Consider the following 21,814-nt stretch of genomic DNA (forward strand, 5'->3'; position numbering starts at 1 on the left):
TTCCTATTTTTTATGTAATTTTTTAATTCGATTTTTTTATTATAATTTAATTTAAGTTCAATAACGAAGTAATTTATATTTGGTTTAATAATATAATTTTCTTATAAAGATAATAATTAATTACTTTGTTAAAACTCAGACAAATATTCTAATTATATTTTAGATTTTTTATATTTGAAAATGAGATGTTAATCCTCTATTTGATTATGTTTATCCGTAGTTAGTTATATGAATTCAAACTTGGAACTTTAATAAGTTGTACTTATGTATAATTTACTTGCAATCTTGAATTTTAAATAACATGCATCAATATACAGTACTTCATGCATAAAAAATGATTTTTAAAAGTTTTTGTCAAATGCTCTATAATATAGTATAGATATAGGGACGTTCCAAAAAAAATTTAAGATACCGTTATTCTTAAAACTTTTAATTACATTGTAAAATAAACTAACAAAGATATATATATATATATATATATATATATATATATATATATAAATTATAGAGACGAATTAATACTTCTATTTTTGGTAGAAATTAAAAGTGGCACTTAGGATAGCTTATAGTTTTTACATTCGCTAATAAATAGTATAAAAACAATATAAAATTAGACCTTATTTTTTTTTATTAACCTGTATATCTAACATGTTATGCAAGCCGACTAATCCCAAGACAACCATCTATTTAGCAGATAGGCCAGAGTCACCGCATTTGAACCTCCATGGCCACAAGGAGATTTTTATCCCTCAGTGGATTTGAACCTTAGACCTCCTGATACTTTTGACATTTAAAGTCAAGTTCAAACCAATCGAACACTACCCTTATAATTTTAGACCGTAAAATTTAACATGTTAATAAAGGAGTTTCATATGATGTTATCTTCCAAATTTCTTTCACAAATTCCATTGACAACTCATTTGAGGTATCCCCTCCCCCTCCGCCCCCACCAAAAAAAGACACACACACACGCGGAAACCGACTATAAATTCACACCTAAACATGATTTTTGGTGAGTCTACAATCCCCCCATCGCCTTCTTCCCTTCAAATCTTTCCTCATTTTTGTTCTTTAAAATCGGTAGGCCAAATTTTAATTTTGAAAAGGTATTGCAAGTTTATGTGGTTGAAGGCAACCCTACCAACATATGTATACAAGTCTTTATGATGGCTTTTGTTTTTTATGTAGTTTCCAACCATTTTCCCACCATGTGAACTCTGGTTGAAAGACTCATCTTTCTTGGCTCTTCTGAACCTTTTTGGCTTAAAGATTCTCATCAACTGATGGGTCTTCCTCAAACTTGAGAAAGCTTCAACCTTTTTTGAGTTTGGGTGCGAATTTCTCTTCTTCAAGGGGTAAATATGTCATCTTTCAGTGGTCTAGAGATTGGTTTGTGTTTCCTCTTTGGATGTATCCTCTTTGTTCTTTCTGCAGAGCTCTACTATCTTCTATGGTGGAAGAAAAGGCTCTCCAAGAATAGGGAAGATATTGAAAGCCTACATTTTTCTTCTTCCAATACTACCCTCCCTTCTTACATTTCCTGTTGTTGGGAAACATCAAAATCCCCCAAAACCCAAGATAAAGATTTGCAAACCCATGTCAAAAAACGAGATTCGGATATGGGTTCGGGTCAAAATTTGGTATCCAAGGGTTTGGGAGATGAAAGTTTGGATCTTGAGCTCATGAGGCTGCATAACCTAGGTGGGCCACCTAGGTTTCTTTTCACAATCAATGAAGAAACCAAAGAGGATTTGGAATCTGAAAGAAGCAAAAAGGGTTCGAGAACAAGAAGTTTGAGCGACGTTCTTGATACTCCCGACACACCTTTTCTGTCTCCTCTTGCTTCACCGCCATTGAAGCTCCCACAACCACCCAATCTTGAAGCTTATAATCACCATGGATTGAACCCTTTGTTTGAATCCACTGAGTTCACCATCAACAAGATGGGATCTTCCCCACCACCCACTTTCAAGTTCTTGAGAGATGCAGAGGAGAAGCTTCTGAAAAGATTGATGCAAACAGAGGGTGAGAAAAGGGAAAGCTTCAAGAAAATGGATCAAGATTCTCCAAGAAAAACAGAGGAGAAAGATGGTGGTTTTGTGAAACTGGTTGTCAGTGAAGGAGGCCATCAAACACATTCAAAGGTTCTTCCTTTGGCTTGTTCTCCATCAACAACAATGGCTCCAGTTGATGAGAAATGGTAGAGTGGCTTCTTTTTTTTAATTTTCTATTTTTTAATTAATTTATCTTTTTAATTACAAAAGGGTTTAATAGAATTTGTGCAATGATATATAGACAATAGACGCTTTTCTCCTGTTTCTATCAATGAATTTTTTAATGTAACTCCAAGTTTTGAGATTAGTCAGCTTGCATAGCAGGTTGTATATCCAGATTAATAAAAAAATGATTTTTTAATTTAAATAATATCGTTTGATTTTGATACGATATTTTTCCCACATACTAAAACTTTATAATATAACTAAACAATTATGTTATCGATGGCGTCGTAGTTACGAGATTTACTTGGTCAAAATTGGTAAGAAATCAAAAGAATTAAAAAGATATTAAGAAATTAAATATTTGCTAAGAACTGTATTTGTCAAGAAATTGGAGGAATTACACTAATTGAAGGAGAAATCATCATTACATTAAATATCAAAATATACAATCTTCAAAAGACAAATTACATGAAAAAGTAATGTACGTTAATTTGATTTCTATTTTGAGTAACATACTTTCAAAACTTCCATTTTGGTATCTAAGATGTAAAGTTTTAAACATTTAAGCATCCGGGTAACCGGTTGAAGTATTAACCAGTTACCATGCAAATTGTGATTAATATAGTATCCAATTCAGTATTATTTACTGAAATAAATATCTTAATCTAAAATTAGTTTTTATATATTGTGGTTTATTTGAAAAAAGAGTTAATGATTTAACCGGTAACCCGATTATTTAAATGTTTAAAATTTTATATCTTAAATATCAAAATAAAAATTTTAAAATATATTATCTAAAATAAAAATCAAGTTAAAGTACTAATTGTATTGTATTTTACTATTTTAGGTTAAAATTTTAATGTCGTGACTAGTTTTTTTTGTTAAGCATGCACCGACTTCATTGAAAGCAAGTTGCAATATTTAATTGATGAAAGATTAACCTATCACAATTCACAACATTCAACTTTTACTTTGAAAATGAGCAATCTACTCCCTTCAAATATACTGAATTGTTATTTAAACCTTAAGTTTTATTTTCTTATATTCAGTAGTTGTATCTGTCATCGTCTGATCATATTCTTTATAAAAATTAACAGGTTCTTAACCTAATCTTTGTCTATCCATCATCATTGATATCATGCTTGCACAGCTACACCTAGAGTTGGTTGTTATCTGGTCATTGTTGTGTGGACCACGGTTTCACTTTCTTTGTCGTGGTTTAAGTTAACAGCTAAAGAAAGGGTATTCGTTTCTTTTGCCGAAGCATTTCCACCTGTTATGGTTTTGTTCAAGCTTTGTTTCTTGTTAATGGTCTTCACGTTTGTGACTAGCAATTTTGTATCATCAATGATACATATATACAAAAATGTACAGTTTGAAAGTGCTTGATTTTTGCAATCTAGCTTAAAATTATATAGTTTCTTATTGTTAAACGGTGCCTCAATATCCTATGATTTATTGGGTGGTCAAGTTTAGATGGTAACTCGCGATTGTGTGGTTGCCAATGATATGCTTTTTTGAGGCAGAAACTTTTGAGGAGTTTGGTTGCGGTCGCGATCTAACATTTGAAATCCCATGAATTGTTGGTATTTCATGGGATTTCGTAGGATTTGTGTATGATAATGTTCTAAAATACACTAAAAACATTTGTTTTGTAATAATCGATTAATAAAAAAGTAATTTAATTATTTATAATTTATTTTTTACAATTAATGGAATTCAATTCTATTACAAATCCTACACCAACGATTTCAAATCGTTCCAATTCCCTCCTAAATCCTTTCACGAAATCCAAATCCCTCAAAATTATTTCGTCAAACCAACGCCCTTGAAGAACATTCAAGTTAGGGTTTTATTAGGATCATTAACTTATCATTTGTTTGACTTCAGTTAAACTATCTCCTTTCCAATGGGTGAATTAAGTCTATAATTGCAAATCATTGTGAACTAAAATAAATTTAGGGGCCGTTTACCAAATGCTTACTCGGGTAAGCGTTTATCAAGTCATATTCCCTTACCGAATGAATATGGCAAGGACCAAAAATCTTGTTTGGTAAGAGCGAAGTCACGAACCGAGAGTCTTACCCGGTAAGTGATGGCGACGACTCATACCACAGTTAGCGCTTACCGGGTAAATTATTACATACGATGTCGTTTGGTAGACTAAAATCTTACCCGATAAGTAAAAGATAGAGCTGAAACTTACCGTTAAGCGCTTACCGGATGAGTGCTTAGGTAAACGGCCCTTTAGTAATTAAATACAGACTATTCTTATATATATCTTTCTTCGTTAAATATAACACTTTTAGATGAATAATTCTTCAATTACAAACAACAAATACAATGTCGAAAGTTTTAAACTGTAATGGGAAATTGACTGAAATAGTCAATATTTCCAATCCAATTCTCATTTTAGTCGGGGTTTATATAAATATCTTACTTATTTGAATTTCATATTTAAAAAAATCACATTTATGTAAAAAAAAAAATTCTTTTTATTAATCTGAAAATAGTTCTTACGTAAATATGTAAAACATTTTGCGTAAACTCATGTTAAAATAAGGATTTTATTTTAAAAGTGGTTAAAAAATGAATTTGATTGGAAGATTAATTGTTTTATTCTATTATCAACTTTAATTATTTGAAGTTTTAAATAATTACAAATTGTTTTTGAATCTCACGATAAGTACCAAACATAAACATCAATGATTTTACAAAATGATTACTAACTTTTTTGTGTGGGGAAACCCTTTTGCACGTCCATGAGCCATGGCCACGTAACAAATATGAAATATTCTCACTTATTTTAGATTTCGTTTTAATGATTTTTTTTACTTAACCTGGATATTTAATCTGTTATACGAGTTGACTAATTTTAGAGCGACCACTTGTTTTGTGGGTAGTTTGAAGTAACTGTATTTGAACCTCCGTAGTCACAAATGATTTTTATTCCTTCTTAAATTTGAATTTGTAACTGCAAATCATTTTAATGATTTTTATAATCTCATCATGCTTGATTATTGATGAAAGCACCATGGTAATATGGTAATAAGACAAGTGTTGGAACTTGGCTTAACAGTGAGAAACCTTGTTCCACATAGGAGAGTCAAGGAAACCTCATCCACTTAATATACATACACCAACCCTTGAGCATTAAATGAATTAATTAAAAGCTTGGGGCCTTGGTGTGTGGTATTTGATGGGGTCTCTCGATCTGGTATAACCTGACCCGAATCTATCTCCTCGCATGTGTTGCTCTGGTTTCTCTCTATCTTTCATACAACATCTAGCACCAAACAATGATTAATTTCGCCAGATTCAAGTGCAAACCTGAATTCGATTGTTGTATCCTCTAGGCGAACACTAAGTATACCGGCGAATTTTTATCTTAGGACACTAGGATTGTGCAGGCCTCAATCGGGATCAAATCACGAAGAATTTGCAATATCGAGTAATTTTTTCTTGATTCTATCCTTGTAGATGTTAATTATGTTAATTACATAGATTTGTATTACCAGTTTACGTTTTTTGAACAAGAATCATTTGTTTATCCTACAAATTCTTTCAATTTATATCCATCTTTCTGTTTTGGATTGATAACTTATAACACAAGCATCTTGTATTCTTGAACCCATCAGTATAATTCGATTTAACTGTTTCTTTTGTTTTATTTTATTAACTGTATTATAAATGTTTAATTAATAAGTAAACGTTACTATTAAATCATATATGAACTCAAATGTAACGAAAGAAAAACAAGTAATAATCGACTCTTGTAGTTACTTGTTACATACCTTAAAATTGAATGTAACACTAACAAGAATGACACTTTTTTCCAAAGAGAATAAAAAACTAGCATCTAATAATTTATATTATATTGTAAATCATTTGATAAAAACTCTTAAAAACCATCTTTATACATAAGGTATTGTGTATTGATGTGTATTACTTAAAATTTAAGATTACAAGTAATTGTACGTAAGTACAACTTATTAAACTTCATGTTTGAATTAGTGTAATTAATTGTAGATAAATATAATCAAATACATGATAATTTTTTTCATTTTGAATATTAAAAGATCTAAAATATAATTAAGATGATTATTGAGTTATAACAAAATACTTAATTATATCTTTATAAAAAATTGTGTTATTAAACCAAAAATAAATTAGTTCATTATTAAATCTAAATTAAATTATAATAAAAAATTAAAGTAAAGAAATTACACAAAAAAAATGAAACTTTTATATTGTTTTTTAAATCTTACAATATCTTTAAATTTATATTTTATTAAAAACACATTATTGTTTGCTCAAAACCACATAAAGTCGTCTTATAGTATCGAGACAAAAAATAAAACGAAACATTAAAATCTAGATATATCGCTGCATTGTACCCTTCTAGTATATATATAGAGAGATGTGGTTTACTTTACAACATATTCTATTTGTACAACCAACGCAACTTCATCATTACCACTAATTAGTTCATCTACAATCAACATTTAATGAGGTGGAAAAGCTAGTTATAGATTATCAATTAAAAAAAACCGAAATAAAATAAAATAGACGGTTTAGAACAAGGTTGTACAAATAAGATACGTTGTATTTGAAATATATATAGGGTATATTTCAAATGCAACCATGTCCATTCGTACAACCAATGCAACCCAATCAATTGAGATATTTATGGAAATAATGAAAGGTCATTTATTATGATTTAAATATTTATAAAAGATGACTAGAGTTCATTAATTATGATCAATACTTTATATTATGAAACAATCAAAACTTTTATGAAATCACATATCCATCAAATTAAATGGACGGTTGAGATTGAGTTGTATTGATTGTACAAATGTAAAGAGTTGCATAATAATCCACCTCTCTCTCTCTCTCTCTCTCTCTCTCTCTATATATATATATATATATATATATTGTGTGTATGTTAATTAACCCACGAACTGCTGGCAGATCATCAAGTATCTAACACACTTTGTATGAAGACCAAAGTTTGATCTTTATTTGGAACGTCGGTAACCGTGGATTTTCAAATCAGTTTAGATGCACCGACTAATCCTCCAGGCAACCATAAATAGCTTGTAGTCATTGCAGGTGAATCTCCATAGCCACAATGGATTTGACAGAGCCTGGATTCGAATCCAAAGTAAATAAGATTTTCCACTACATCCTCCTAAAACTCAACCAACGTGACTCAATAAGTTGTTTAATATGCACCATCCTCCTAACCATTACGAATCGATAAACGATGCTAGAGTCCAGAATCCAGATATTTTCTTGATCTTTTAATTTTTACCGATCAACAATCATACGTACAATTAAACATATATAAAAACAAAAATATCGATAATAAGAAAAGGTTATATACATAAAAACCTTTACACGTAATTTGGTGGGAAAGTGCACCCTGATTTATCATGTCTAAAAGTTTCAAACTTTGAATTAATTAATTAAAACTTTAAAACATATGTAGTGGGTTTTTGATAATCACCTCTCATTTAAATGATGCTTAGCACATGCTCTTGTTCCTTGGATTCTATGGTTATCTCAGTTGACAATAAGATTTGGGTTTTTAAGGATTTTTTTTTAGAGATCACCAGTTTAAATCCTGTAAAAATATTAGAATTTTTTTTGATTGTTCTCCAAAATCCCTTGAATTAATCGGAATACAGACAAACTGTACCTGACACTCAGGTAAGCTATCATTATTCTTTTAATTCCTAACTGTCTAACTAAATTTTCAGGAAAAAAATTTCGAATGGGGTATTCATTTATTGGCTTCAATGTACGGTTACAATCTTTCTACATTATTAAGTTAAGATTTATGTCAAAACCGGGATGGTTAATTTGGGATTAACTTCTAGTAAATTTAGTGATACCCTGCCAAATTTGGTTCAAAATATCATTTAAGGAAAAGTTTGATCTCATGCGATTTCAAGTTTTTATCAAGTGTTTACATGGTTTCTTTGGAGACCCAATTCCCCAACATGCACAAAATGATGTCAAAACATCTCCAACAAATTCTTTAAAATAGAGAAAATGGGTTTTTTGTTTTCTATACGACTCCGACATATTCTCCAACTTGTCTCTATATCTATATCTATACTACTTTATAATCAAGATTTATCAAAAGTCTTAAAAACAATTTTTAATACACAAGGTATTATACATTTATGCACAAAGTCTTAAAAGTCATAAAAACAACTAATAATGCATTAAGTACTACTACTTTATGCATTCAGTCTTAAAATCTCTTAATCTACAGCTAAAATAACATATAGTACAAGTTACCAACGCACATTATTACATTGTCTTTTCATGTTCGCAAGATACTTTTGACACATTTTACTCATGTCTTCATCCTCTCATATCTCTATGTCTTCTCATCATCCCCCAAGGTGAGATTCAAAATAATATTCACCATGAGTTATTAAAAGTTCTCCCATTCAATTGCTCTAGAAAACTCTCGATCTCGCTCTCGATCTCTTGATTCTTTGCTCTTGGTGTAAATCGAACACATTTGTGGAGTCGTTTAAATATGTTGGATTTTAAACTGTTATACAATTTTCTTCATCGATAGACTGTAATTGAAACCAAAACTCTTATTTATTCAAATTATATTAATATGTAAAGACCAAGTATAATTTATATGATCATTAAATCTTCTCTAATAAACCAGTGGAACTTCAAAATTATTAAAATTCATGGCTCCCGCCGTATTACACGAATACACAACTAGAAAGAAACATAAAGAAAACTCCAAACATAAACAATTCTCTAAAATTTTCGCTAGAAGACAAGAATGAGTTTTTTATTAATTCAGTCAAAATAATCTTGAGTTAATATTATTTTATATAAGGGTAATTTAAATGTATGAGAATCATAAAATTATAAAATATCTAAATAATATAATATTATAATTAATGATGAAAACTCTAAAATAGAGAATATGTTTGAACTGAATGTAATTTATTTTAAATTTTTAGACTTTTGGTTCTCTTATTTAAAGATATTATACAGAATATGTTGGAAATGCTCTAACGCCCATAAAAAAATAATGTTATATGACTATATGTCATCCTTGAACGAATCATGATTCTTTTTCTTTGCTTTTTTTTTTATCCAACCCATTATTTAAATCGGCTAATAAATAATCGACTAGATATTTTGCTTCTTTTCAAGTTCATGCCTTTCATCTTCACCTTATCACAATGGACACGACCAAATCCTTGCAAAACTAACCATCTTATGATCCCCAGTTGCCAATAGGCATATGGCTCAAACCATCTTACGTGATTCATTCAATCGTTATTTTTATCCTCTGTTGAATGTAGAAGTTCCAACTATTTTAGGTCAAGCCATGTATGATACATTTATATATGTGCAACTCCTATCATTTTTCCGTATTGATTTATTCGCAATCTTCGCCATTGTTATTTTTGAAGTATATGATATTTATATACGGTAAATACAACAAATAAATTCATACCCCTCATCACCTTTAGTGTGATTTAAACCCCTAACCTCCTAGGAAGTCAAAGACTACGATACTGCAAGACCAAAAGTCATTTTGGTAATCTTCACCAATATTCTTCAAACAAACAATTTCAAAATAGGGGCATACCGCCCAAACAAAGTGTTTCTTCGCCCCAAGGCATCGATCTACTAATAAATACGCCAAAACCTCCCATATAATCAAAATCAAACAAAATGTTTCCTAAAAAAATCTGAACAAACGATAGCAATCAATGACGAACTTAATCTACCTCCTCAATCTTAGGGGCAGCGCCAGCAGCAGCAGGAGGAAAATCATCCACATTCATGGCTCCACGACCACCAGGCTGATACATCTTCGCAATGATCGGATTGCACACATTCTCCAGTTCTTTCATTTTATCTTCAAACTCATCTGCTTCACCAAGCTGGTTGCCATCCAGCCATGTCATCGTTTCATCAATTGCATCTTCAATCTTCTTTTTGTCTGCTGGGTTCAGCTTCTCCCCAATCTTCTCATCCCTAATGGTGTTTTTCATGTTATAAGCGTAGTTCTCCAAGGCATTCTTAGCCTCCACCTTCTTTTTATGTTCCTCATCCTCTGCCTTGTACTTCTCTGCCTCTTGAACCATCTTTTCAATTTCCTCCTTCGAAAGCCGTCCCTTGTCGTTGGTGATCGTGATCTTGTTCTTCTGCCCTGTGGTTTTGTCTTCTGCAGACACGTTTAGGATCCCATTGGCATCAATGTCGAAACAGACCGTAATTTGTGGGACCCCTCTAGGTGCTGGAGGAATGCCCGAGAGTTCAAACTTCCCCAACAAATTGTTGTCTCTGGTTCTTGTTCTCTCGCCTTCATAAACCTGAATCAAAACGCCAGGTTGGTTGTCTGAATATGTCGAGAATACTTGTTCCTTCTTTGTTGGGATGGTCGTGTTTCTTGGAATAAGAACAGTCATGACACCTCCAGCAGTTTCAAGTCCGAGAGAGAGTGGGGTGACATCCAAAAGAAGCAAATCTTGAACCTTTTCATTTCCTTCGCCACTCAAAATTGCAGCTTGGACTGCAGCACCATAAGCAACGGCCTCATCAGGATTTATACTCTTGCAGAGCTCCTTCCCGTTGAAAAAATCTTGAAGTAACTGCTGGACTTTCGGGATCCTGGTGGATCCACCCACAAGAACAACATCATGGACCGAGCTTTTGTCCATCTTCGCGTCCCTCAAGCATTTCTCAACGGGCTCCATACACTTCCTGAACAGATCCATATTCAGCTCCTCAAATCTAGCACGAGTAATGGTGGAGTAGAAATCAATACCCTCATACAAAGAGTCAATCTCAATGGTGGTTTGAGCTGTGGACGATAAAGTTCTCTTTGCCCTCTCGCAAGAGGTTCTCAACCTCCTGAGTGCTCTTGGATTGCCGGTAATATCCTTCTTATTCTTCCTCTTGAATTCCTGCACAAAATGGTTCACCATTCTGTTATCGAAATCCTCTCCACCAAGGTGAGTGTCACCAGCCGTTGATTTCACCTCAAAGATACCTTCTTCTATAGTCAAAAGAGACACATCAAAAGTACCACCACCAAGGTCAAAGATAAGCACATTCTTCTCACCAACACTACTAGCCTTCTTGTCAAGACCATAAGCAATTGCAGCAGCAGTTGGCTCGTTAATAATACGCATGACATTTAGGCCAGAGATCACACCAGCATCCTTTGTAGCCTGGCGCTGGGAGTCATTGAAATAGGCAGGAACTGTGACAACAGCATTTTTCACTGTTGATCCAAGAAAAGCTTCTGCAATTTCCTTCATTTTAATAAGCACCATGGAGGAGATCTCCTCTGCAGCAAATTGCTTCTCCTCACCTTTGTAATTAACAGCAATCATGGGTTTCTCTGCTGGACCAGACGTGACCTTGAAAGGCCACAACTTTATGTCGCTTTGCACAGAAGAATCGCTAAATCTCCTACCAATCAGACGTTTTGCATCTGTTTTAAGAGAAAATAAGTGAGCATAAAAGCTTGAATCATATGAAACAAACCAATGATCTAATACAAGAACACATAAAGATGGAGCAAACCAAATACATTTAAACATTCTAGAATCTGCCAAATCTTGAATCTTACAATTCAATGTTGGAAGAGGCTTTATGAATCTTCACATTTTAAAATTCAATGTTAGAACATGCACGATAAATTTCAAATTTTAATGATCCATCTTATATAATACAAGACATACTGGAGGAACACTGCTTCTTGTTTACCACTCGAACAAATATTCACTTTCAGTGCATTCAGCCTACCCGAATAGTGAAATATCGATGAACAAACCCTATGCAGAGACCCTCACACAGAATAGCTATGAACTTTTCATACAGAAACTAATAGATCCTAAATCGGAATATCTATGAAATTTTACCAAATAACCTAAACAATGAGTTGCATTCAAAGACAACGATACTCAATATTAGAAGATAAAAAACTGATTTACTTCTAACATCTCAGATTTCAAAATAATACGATTTGAAAAGAGAAAGATATAAACTCGAAAATAGAGCTCCCCAAAAGATGAATGACAGACTAATATAGCATAAACAGACTAGGAGTTATAATGATACATAGATAAATCTTAAAAAGTAATGGATAAGAAACGAAAACCCCATATCCAGAAGTAAATAAGCAGCAAAAAGTTAGGATCTAAATTCGTCGGAGCAAAACTCACCAAAAACAGTGTTGGTAGGGTTCATTGCAACCTGATTCTTGGCGGCATCACCGATCAACCTCTCGGAATCGGTGAAAGCAACGTAAGACGGCGTCGTCCTGTTACCTTGATCATTGGCAATGATCTCGACACGATCATGTTGCCAAACACCAACGCACGAATATGTTGTTCCCAGATCAATTCCGATAGCCGGACCTTCACCTTTGCCAGCCATTATCTTGTACCTCTTGTCTGTTTAGGTGACACTGAGTGGTTTTAGGATTTGAGAGAGAATGAATGAGGGAGAAGGCGTGAGGAGGAATGGTATATGTATGGTTTTTGAGAGATGGGTTGTGGCGTTCTAGAATGTTCGTGAAGCGTCCAGATTAAATTTAAGGTCAAATCGACGGCTGCGGTTGATTGGGGAGATGCATGTTAAATTTGGTGTACGAACTCTTCATATTTCCCGCCGATATTTTCTCCGGAAAAGCCTTATTTTGGGCCGCAAATTCTTTTTCTTATTTCAATTTGAGAAAGATATTCGCTTAATATAACGATATATTGATTTTAATATTTTATTTTATTTTTTTATTTTAATTAATGTTATAATATAATTTTATATAATTTTAAGAAAAACGATGATGTTTTTATTTTTAAATAAAATATAAGTTTGAAGATATATCATAAAATTGACAAAAATATATCGATATTAGTATTAAATTAACTATTTAAAATTCTTATTTTTTGTATAATTTTTTAATTTAATTTAGATACAATAACGAATCATTTATATTTGATTTAATAATATAATTTTTTTATAAATATAATAATTAATTATTTTGTTAGAACTCGATAATTATTCTAATTATATTTTATATTTTTTATATTTTAAAATAAGATGTTTATCCTCTATTTGATTATGTTTATCCGCAATTAGTTATACGAATTTAAACATCAAGCTTTAATAAGTTATATTTTGGCATAATTTACTTGTAATTTTGAATTTTAAGTAAACATCGGTTTTATGTGGTTTTGAGAAAGTGATAATGTTTTTTTAATAAAATATAAATTTAAAAATATCATAAAATTTTGAAAAAAAGAATATCGATATCATTATTAAACTAATATTTTTAAAAGTTTTTGTGTTTTGTTGTAATTTCCTTAATTAATTTTTTAGTTATAATTTAATTTAGGTTTAGTAACAAAGAAATTTAATTTAGGTTTAATAATATAATTTTTATAAAGATAATAACTACATATTATGTTAGTTATCAATGATTATCCTAAGGGAAAATTGCACCAAAATAAAATTAACTTTCATTTAATTTCTATTTTGGAGAACCAACTTTCAAAATCGTCATTTTTGAGAACTAACTTGCACCTCATTCCTATTTTGGGAAACCAACTTTCAAAATCATTATTTTGGGGAACCAACTTGCAAAATAATTATAGAAAAATAACTAAAATTTGTTTTTTTCTAAAAATTAATGCAATAAAATCATTTTTTTCATTTCAAATATCGTTTTTTTTAATTAATATATCAAATTGAACATTTTTATAAAAAAATTCAAATTACCACAATAAAAATTGTTTTTTACTAATGCAAAAAAAAATCAATTTAATAGAAAAAAATTAATTGATACGAATTGGTTAGATATAAAAATCTTGAATGTGATATTTAATATTTATTTTTTATTGCATCAACTAATTTTTTTCTATTAAATTGATTTTTTTTGCATTAGTAAAAAACAATTTTTATTGTGATAATTTGGATTTTTTTTAAAATGTTCGATTTGATATCTGAATTAAAAAAACGAGATTTGAAATGAAAAATTGATTTTATTGCATTAATTTTTGGAAAAAAACGAATTTTAATTATTTTTCTATAATTATTTTGCAAGTTGGTTCCCCAAAATGGAATCAGATGCAAGTTGGTTCCCCAAAATGACGATTTTGAAAGTTGGTTCCCCAAAATAGGAATCAGGTCCAAGTTGGTTCCCCAAAATGACGATTTTGAAAGTTGGTTCCCCAAAATAAGAATTAAGTGAAAGTTGATTCAATTTTGATGCAATTTTCCCTTATCCTAATTATATTTTAGATTTTTTATATTTAAAATTATATGTTTATTCAATATTTGATTATATTTATCTCTAGTTAGTTACACGAATTCAAGTATGGAGCTTTAATAAGTTGTACTTATGCATTGTTTACTTGTAATCTTAAATTTTAAGTAATATGTATCAATAAACAGTACTTCGTGCATAAAAAATCGTTTTTAAGAGTTTTTTTTTTGTCAAATGCTTCATTTTTTCAACCAAGAATGGAAGGCTCCAATGGTTTTGATAAGGAAGCTATTGTAATATCGTTGTGATATTTGTGTGATAGAGTATTTAATACAACATTTGTTCGGATACTCTATTGTAATATCAATTATGTTGTGATAAATATTTGATATATTTTAATACAATCATGTTTGATTATTCTATTGTGATATTATTGTGATAGTTGTGTAATAAAGTGTTGAAAACAACCATGTTCATTATGATAGCGTAGTGATATTTGTGTGATAGAGTATTGAATACAACCCCTGCTTAATTACTTTATTGTGATATTGACTATGCGCTGATAAATATGTGATACACTTTAATACAACAGCTTGTTTGATTACTCTAATGCGATATCAAATGTGATGTGATAAATATGTGATATAACTGTAATCGATGATAAATAATAATCGAGCCCTAATCATTGGATACCCCACCGTCGGCGATGTTATTACTCCCCCCATGGGAGTAATCGTGATCGTTTTATTTGAATGTTATCATTTCGATTCCAATTTTACCCTTCCAGGTCAAAATATTTTTGATATTTTTAAATACTAATTTTAATTTTAAAAAATTAAAAGGTTAAGTAATTAGTCACATTATGATGGTCATGGATGTCACCAATTTGGCCCAACATTTCAATCCAGTAAGAATAGAAAGATTTGGCCCATGTGAAAAATCAAATTTAGGGAGATATTTTTTATTAATTTATTTAGCAAATAAATCCATATAAAATCTATTTTATGTTAATCAGTCAAACTGGTCAAATAAAAAATTAGTAAGATAACAAGGTGAAAATGGATTATAAGTCGTTAAAAATATATTTAAATTAAACCAATTAATGAAAGTAAATATCATTTAATCCAACTAATTATTTGTGAGATAGAATATGATGCATTAATTATTTATTTATTTGAAAAAGGAACAAATTTTAGGGGAAGAGCATCTATACGATGTGATATATAAGGCTAGATTTAGGAGACAACTGTAAAAAAATGAAAAAAAATAAAAAATTTGAGTAACATCCAGATAACATTTTATTTGGACGATATACATATGTGTATATAAGTAATTCGTAAGCAATTTGTTCGGCATGCAGATGTGCATTACATGTACACATGCATAGAAATCAAAAAAATAATTTCACTTACTTGTATTCATATGTGCATACTATGTATATGAACAATTACCAGAGTGTTACCTAGTTTTTCATATTTTTGTGGTTTTTCCCTGAACCTTCCTCTATATATATATAAGGTTAGATTTCGATGAGAATGAGAGTTAAGGTGAAAAACATAAGAAGGGATCTCCATCCTTGGATACACATTATGATGAGATGCACCGAGATGCACCTGATCGATCCTCGTATCAAACACGATTCATGGGTGTATTTGAGATAAAAGGTGATCAATAATCTAGCTACTTTCTCACGTTTTTCACCTTAACTCTCTTTCTCACACGATGTTTTGCTTATAGGAAGATAGCTAGTTAACTATCGAATAGGGGCGTGTAAGTCAACTATCTGTCTCAAGACCATTTCATCTATTAACTCCCTTTCTCAAACCTACCGATCCCACTCTGCTTGTGTCCGCTAGCTGATGACATGTGTAATGCATGCTTCTGCTCCGCGGTTGGTGTTACATATAGAAGTTCTTGGTTGAGAGTATTGGTTCTTCAATTGGGGTTGAGGGCAATAAGGGCAAGGTTGCGGGAAGAGTTTCATATTTACACACATATATATATATATATAGGGTGGGTTCTGGTGAGAATGAGAGTTGCGGTGAGAAGGGTAAGAAGGGATCTCCACCCTTGGATTTATCCTGATTGAAGAGTTCCACCAGATCAACACTAATAAGAAGCATCAAATCAATTTACTTCTAAAGTGCAATTCATGGGTTGGTTTGTGATCATGGGTCCAAAACCTTCCTAAGCTTTTACGTTTAACTTGTATTCTCACACAGTTATTCGTCTATATATATATATATATATATATATATATAGTTTGTAAAAGAATTGTCCTCACTTAATGAATGGGAGTTAACAGCTGTTAGTGGTATGGACCAATGTGTTACGGAAATGCAAACTCTAGGGCTATCTTGGAATAAACAAATTCTAACGACCAAAGCCAAAAAAAATATTAGAACCACAGGAACCAAATTTGTAATTTACTCTTAATAATAGTATTAATTAAAAAATATTCAGTATTGAGCTCATTTTGAACATTTAACTGTTATCTTAATCCATATTGCATTCTACCTCTTATTTTAACCCATTAGGCAATTATAATGTTTTAACAATTTTGTTCAATGCCCTTATGCCAGCTCAATCCCATCCCTATTCTACTAGATTTTTTGATTCATTGATTCCTGATTAGAACAACAAATATGCAATTCCTTGTCCTTAGGTCTTTCATTGACCTCTGATCATAGTCGGTTATGCTCGTTCATCTTTGTTTTCCACATGGCTAATTTACGAAGCACAACCCTGTTTAATATTTAATGCTTCTCTTTCTTGTTTGACGAGCAACCTCACTTGGAATTTTATTTTACTTTGTTAATTATTGTTTAGAATATTATAGCCCTTTGATACCATGTAGAAAAGTTATGAGTTGAGGGAGAATTTGACCCTAGACTTGAGCTAGAGTTTTTTTTTTTTTTTTTTTTTTTTTTTTTTTTTTTTAAACTAAAGGCAAACAATAGTTGTTAAACTCTTATATACTAATATTTCAATTTAACAACTTATTGGGAAAAGTTCATTATGAAGTATCGATCGAAGGTTTTGTTTCGAACAATGTTAGAAAAATAATTATAGCTATTTAAGTGAATTTTGTAAGTTACTTTTGTCATTGTAAGTTATTTTGTTGTTTTAATTTGTAAATCTTTTAACATAATATATAACGTGCAGTTTTAACACTTTATCTTGCTACAACTATAACATGAAACCGCTATTCCATCCCCGTTATCCATAGAGCCTGCCCTGAATAATCCCCCTTTTGCCAACCTCACAACCCTTCTTCAAAAGGCGAAACTCTCGTCGTAGTTTGGCGACCTAAGGAGCGGATACTTCTTGAACTTCCCTCTAGTCCTAGAATCACTATCCCTTTAAACCTCTGATGAGAAAGTCACGACATCCAAAAAGACTGGAATGAACTTGTTCCAGATGTTATATATATATATATATATATATATACAATTTTGTTGTACGTAGTATACTGTCACTATCTTTTCATCTTTATGCGTTCGCTCTCTCAAGAATTTATCTTACAACCCAACCTAAGAGTAACCATCCAAAATTTAAAATATAATATATTTAATTTTAACTTTTTAATAGAAAATAAAACAAAGTTTAAAATGCCCTTGACCATACTGGAATTTGTTAACATTCTTAGTGTGAACGAAAACTTTGTTTTTCTATCTCGTTCTATGTTTTTGCCTCACTTTCTCCACCCTAATGACAAGGGATAAAAAGGTATATCTCTCTTTTTATGGGCACACATATACCATAAAGCAAAACCTGTTGGACCCCCTCAAATTGATACGGGAATAACACAACAGTTTCTTGACTCGAGTTTAATGTCAAGATTCTCTCAAGAACATGTCGTGAACTTGTCTATAATTAATTAGCAGCTATTCAGCTCACAAAACCCTAATCAAAGCCACCCGGTTTCTCACTGTAGATTAAGAGATCTTTCAAATTAACTAAGTTAATTTGTATACACGGTTAACCAAGTCGATCTATGGAGAATTGTGGGTTTGAGAGCTTTAACTAATAAGTTGTGTATGTATTAATTTTTCTTTATTGTAATTATACTCTCTCAAAAAACATATATTCACCATATGTGTCAGGTCAAGATCATTATAATCGTACATTTAACATTCCCATTGGAACTCACGAGTCCAATCACAGGACTTGTAGTTTACCAAATGACTTGATGATACAAAAAAAAAAAATCTATGTGAAAAAAATATTCTTGTTTTTTACCCACCCACAAAAAGGGTTTGTGTTGTAATAAAGAAAGAAAGCAAAAAGAAAAAAGAAAAAAGAAAAAAGAAAAGAGAGTGAGAGAGACAAGACGTGTAGAGAGAATGCTAATGAACGGTTTTAGCCAGAGTTCTATATGAAGTCTTTAATTAATTAAAAGTGTGATATCTTGACAATTGATAGCAACCGTAGGATTTTAAGAAAAAATTAACTTATAAAAATCAATGAAGTCTTTAATTAATCAAGTTTGATGAGATTAGATGCTGTTGACCAGAAGTAGGCAGCGATTTAAAAACTCTACAATTCTAAAAGATTGATCCCACCATCCCACTATCATAACGTGGATTTCACAAACGCGTTAACCTGCATATGCATATATTTATGTATACAAATACATCACAATCACACGTTTTCTAGCTTGTCATCATCCATGCATGCACATATATACATACATATGTGTATACATGCATGGACCAATCGTATTTTTTCTCTTTTTTTTTTACCGGAGCACTAAGATGCAGTCGTATCACACTGTGTTTCTGAGAAAGCTTCATGGCTAAGAAACTTCCACCACCCACTCCCAAGAACCCTAATTATTATAATATATACCAAAAAAAAGGAATTATTTAAAATACTAAAAAGAAATCAAATAATATTAAGCAATTCAAAAGCCACCTACTCCTCTTCATAGTCTTCTCTTATATAATTTCTCTAGTTTTTTTATTCTTGCCCATGTATTTCCGTAAATCCCCTGAAACTTTCTAAAAGAGAAAAAAAAAATCAAATTCAAACCATGGTTTTCTCACCTGTTACACCCTTTCAAGATCACCACGATTGTCATCAACAGGTATGATCTTTAAGCTTCTCCCCTTTGGTATAACTTCTTTATCTTTTCTTCTTAATTCTTCATCCAATCAACATTAAAAGGAGAGAACATGTATGTAAAGAAGATGATACATATGTATGTATGTGTGTGTATATATTATATATATATATATATCCTCTTTACATCTCTTCTTTGTTGAATATACCATGTTAGTATAAGTACCTTTAATTAGCTTTGTGTTATTGTGTTCTATTTCAGTTGCAACAATCAAACCATCAACAAGAAAGTGGTGGCGTAGGTGAAAACCTTAATTTTTGGCAACCACTGGCGCCTCCACAACATGGAGGTGGTGGTGGTGGTGGTGGTGGTGGTGAAGGATCAATTCAACTAGGATCTATGGTGGATCAAGCCAGACTAGCCAACCCACCCCTGCGTGAGCCAGGATTAAAGTGCCCTCGTTGTGATTCCACCAACACCAAATTTTGCTACTTCAACAACTACAGCCTCACACAGCCTCGACACTTTTGCAAGACGTGCAGGCGCTATTGGACACGAGGTGGTGCTCTAAGGAATGCTCCTGTTGAAAAAGAAGTAACAAAAGCAGCAGAAACTCGAAATCTCAGAAGCCGAAAAGGAGCTAAATCCATAAGTGGGAGTCCATCAAGATGTAGCACGGAAAACATAGCAAGTTAGGGTGTTTGCAGAACTCTCAGTATTATGGTCATTTCCTATATGAAAAATAAAGTTGTGAAAATTGAAATTGTGTTATATTATGATGTTAGCATAACTGAAAGATTATTTGTGACTTGAATAAGTGGTTTACCTCGGTTTTCAACAAGATATTTGATGTTGGTGTAGGCGGTTGAATTTGAAAAAAAGTTCAAAGTTTGCGAAAGACTCCGAAGAGTTATGTGCAAATCACGATGCCTGTACTTGTTATGGATGAGGATTAACTTGCGATTCAGTCGTACATGCTTTCTAATTCTGTCTCTAACAAATCGTAAGTTGTTGCCCATCATTCCATTTGAAGAGCTCGGTTGGTCTTTTTCCAATTGTCACTTATGCTTTTTATGATGACGACAAATACATGTGAACAACTTTTGAAGGTTGTGAACATGCTCTCGTGACTCCGGTAAACGTACAGTATCTTGAATTAATGCGTCAAACAGTTCCATTTTATGTTAGGGTTGAAATAGAGTATTGGAGTTAAAAATTGGTGGAATCGATAAAAGTTTGTATAAATATATGAAAAACTAACATATTCACGTAACAATTAAATAACAGTTCATGTTAAAAGTTATTCAAACCATTGTAAATATAAAGAGTGTTTCTCTTGCTCGATATTTCTATCATCAATATATAACATTTCATCTACCCTTTTGAATCGCAATATTAAGTGTTAATAGCATAATGGTACATACAATCTAGAATGCAAAGGTCGTCTTAAAATGTGTGAACTTAAATATAAAATGTAGAGGTTTGAAAGACAATCATGTTTGTGGTTTTATGCATAAATAGATTGAAGATAACATGGAAGACGAATTGTTGATGACTACCTTCTCAAAATTTTGCAAAGATTGATTCACTGATATCTGATCAAAAAAAGAACAAAAAAGCTACAATAAGTATATTTACAGTAATGAAAGTAAGTTTATAGGAAATATTATGTATATGCATGAAGTTAGGACTTAATTTCCAAAATGGTCCAAATGGAAGCACAACCACCTAACGGTTTATGATTCAACATAAATTGTATTGTAAAGATTTATTAGGCATAATTATAGATTAAGGACGATAAACTCATGTATATAAAAACTCAAATAAAGTTGGAAGATAGTTATTCCTATGGAAGTGATAACAAATATCATTTAGTTAGAAGCTTACCTGGATAACGAATAGAACGACTTTTGGAATAAGGAGAATGGTATGCATCCGTTGCACAATGCGATTCCAAAATTGAAGCAAGATGCAAAGCGTCTATAAAAGCTATTGTATTGCAAAGAAAACTGTAGGTGATAAAAAAGATCAAATGAAAAGACTAATTAAGTAATTACAAGTACGACTACTATATGTATATATATATATTCCATTTAGCTATAACTTTAAAATACAATAAATGACAATTATTTATATTCAAAGTTTTGTAAATGACAAATATTGGAATTGAGAATATACTTATAACAAATATTTGTATTAAAAATATAGTTAATGATGATTATTTGTTTTAAGAATACGGTAAATGACAATAAT

The 21,814-nt window shown here is 31.4% G+C and overlaps 3 protein-coding genes across 3 annotated transcripts; 2 read left to right on the forward strand and 1 right to left on the reverse strand.

Moving 5' to 3' along the window:
- Positions 1-1,009: 1,009 nt before the first annotated feature.
- On the forward strand, positions 1,010-3,396 carry LOC112506854. The gene is made up of 2 exons (XM_025111154.1): positions 1,010-2,200; positions 3,317-3,396. Exons 1-2 carry the CDS (start codon positions 1,362-1,364, stop codon positions 3,327-3,329), a joined length of 852 nt encoding a protein of 283 aa, XP_024966922.1. The 5' UTR covers positions 1,010-1,361; the 3' UTR covers positions 3,330-3,396.
- Positions 3,397-9,788: 6,392 nt separating this feature from the next.
- Positions 9,789-12,731, reverse strand: LOC112506852 (probable mediator of RNA polymerase II transcription subunit 37e). Its single transcript, XM_025111153.1, has 2 exons — positions 12,455-12,731; positions 9,789-11,721 (listed from the first exon to the last, which is right to left on the reverse strand). Exons 1-2 carry the CDS (start codon positions 12,666-12,668, stop codon positions 9,998-10,000), a joined length of 1,938 nt encoding a protein of 645 aa, XP_024966921.1. The 5' UTR covers positions 12,669-12,731; the 3' UTR covers positions 9,789-9,997.
- Positions 12,732-19,472: 6,741 nt separating this feature from the next.
- On the forward strand, positions 19,473-20,402 carry LOC112507627 (dof zinc finger protein DOF2.4-like). Its single transcript, XM_025112276.1, has 2 exons — positions 19,473-19,585; positions 19,823-20,402. The coding sequence occupies exons 1-2, from the start codon at positions 19,532-19,534 to the stop codon at positions 20,255-20,257; spliced, it is 489 nt and encodes a 162-aa protein (XP_024968044.1). The 5' UTR covers positions 19,473-19,531; the 3' UTR covers positions 20,258-20,402.
- Positions 20,403-21,814: the final 1,412 nt, after the last annotated feature.

Source organism: Cynara cardunculus, assembly GCF_001531365.2.
Source record: "Cynara cardunculus var. scolymus isolate 2C chromosome LG 2, CcrdV1, whole genome shotgun sequence".
Taxonomy (NCBI): Eukaryota; Viridiplantae; Streptophyta; class Magnoliopsida; order Asterales; family Asteraceae; genus Cynara; species Cynara cardunculus.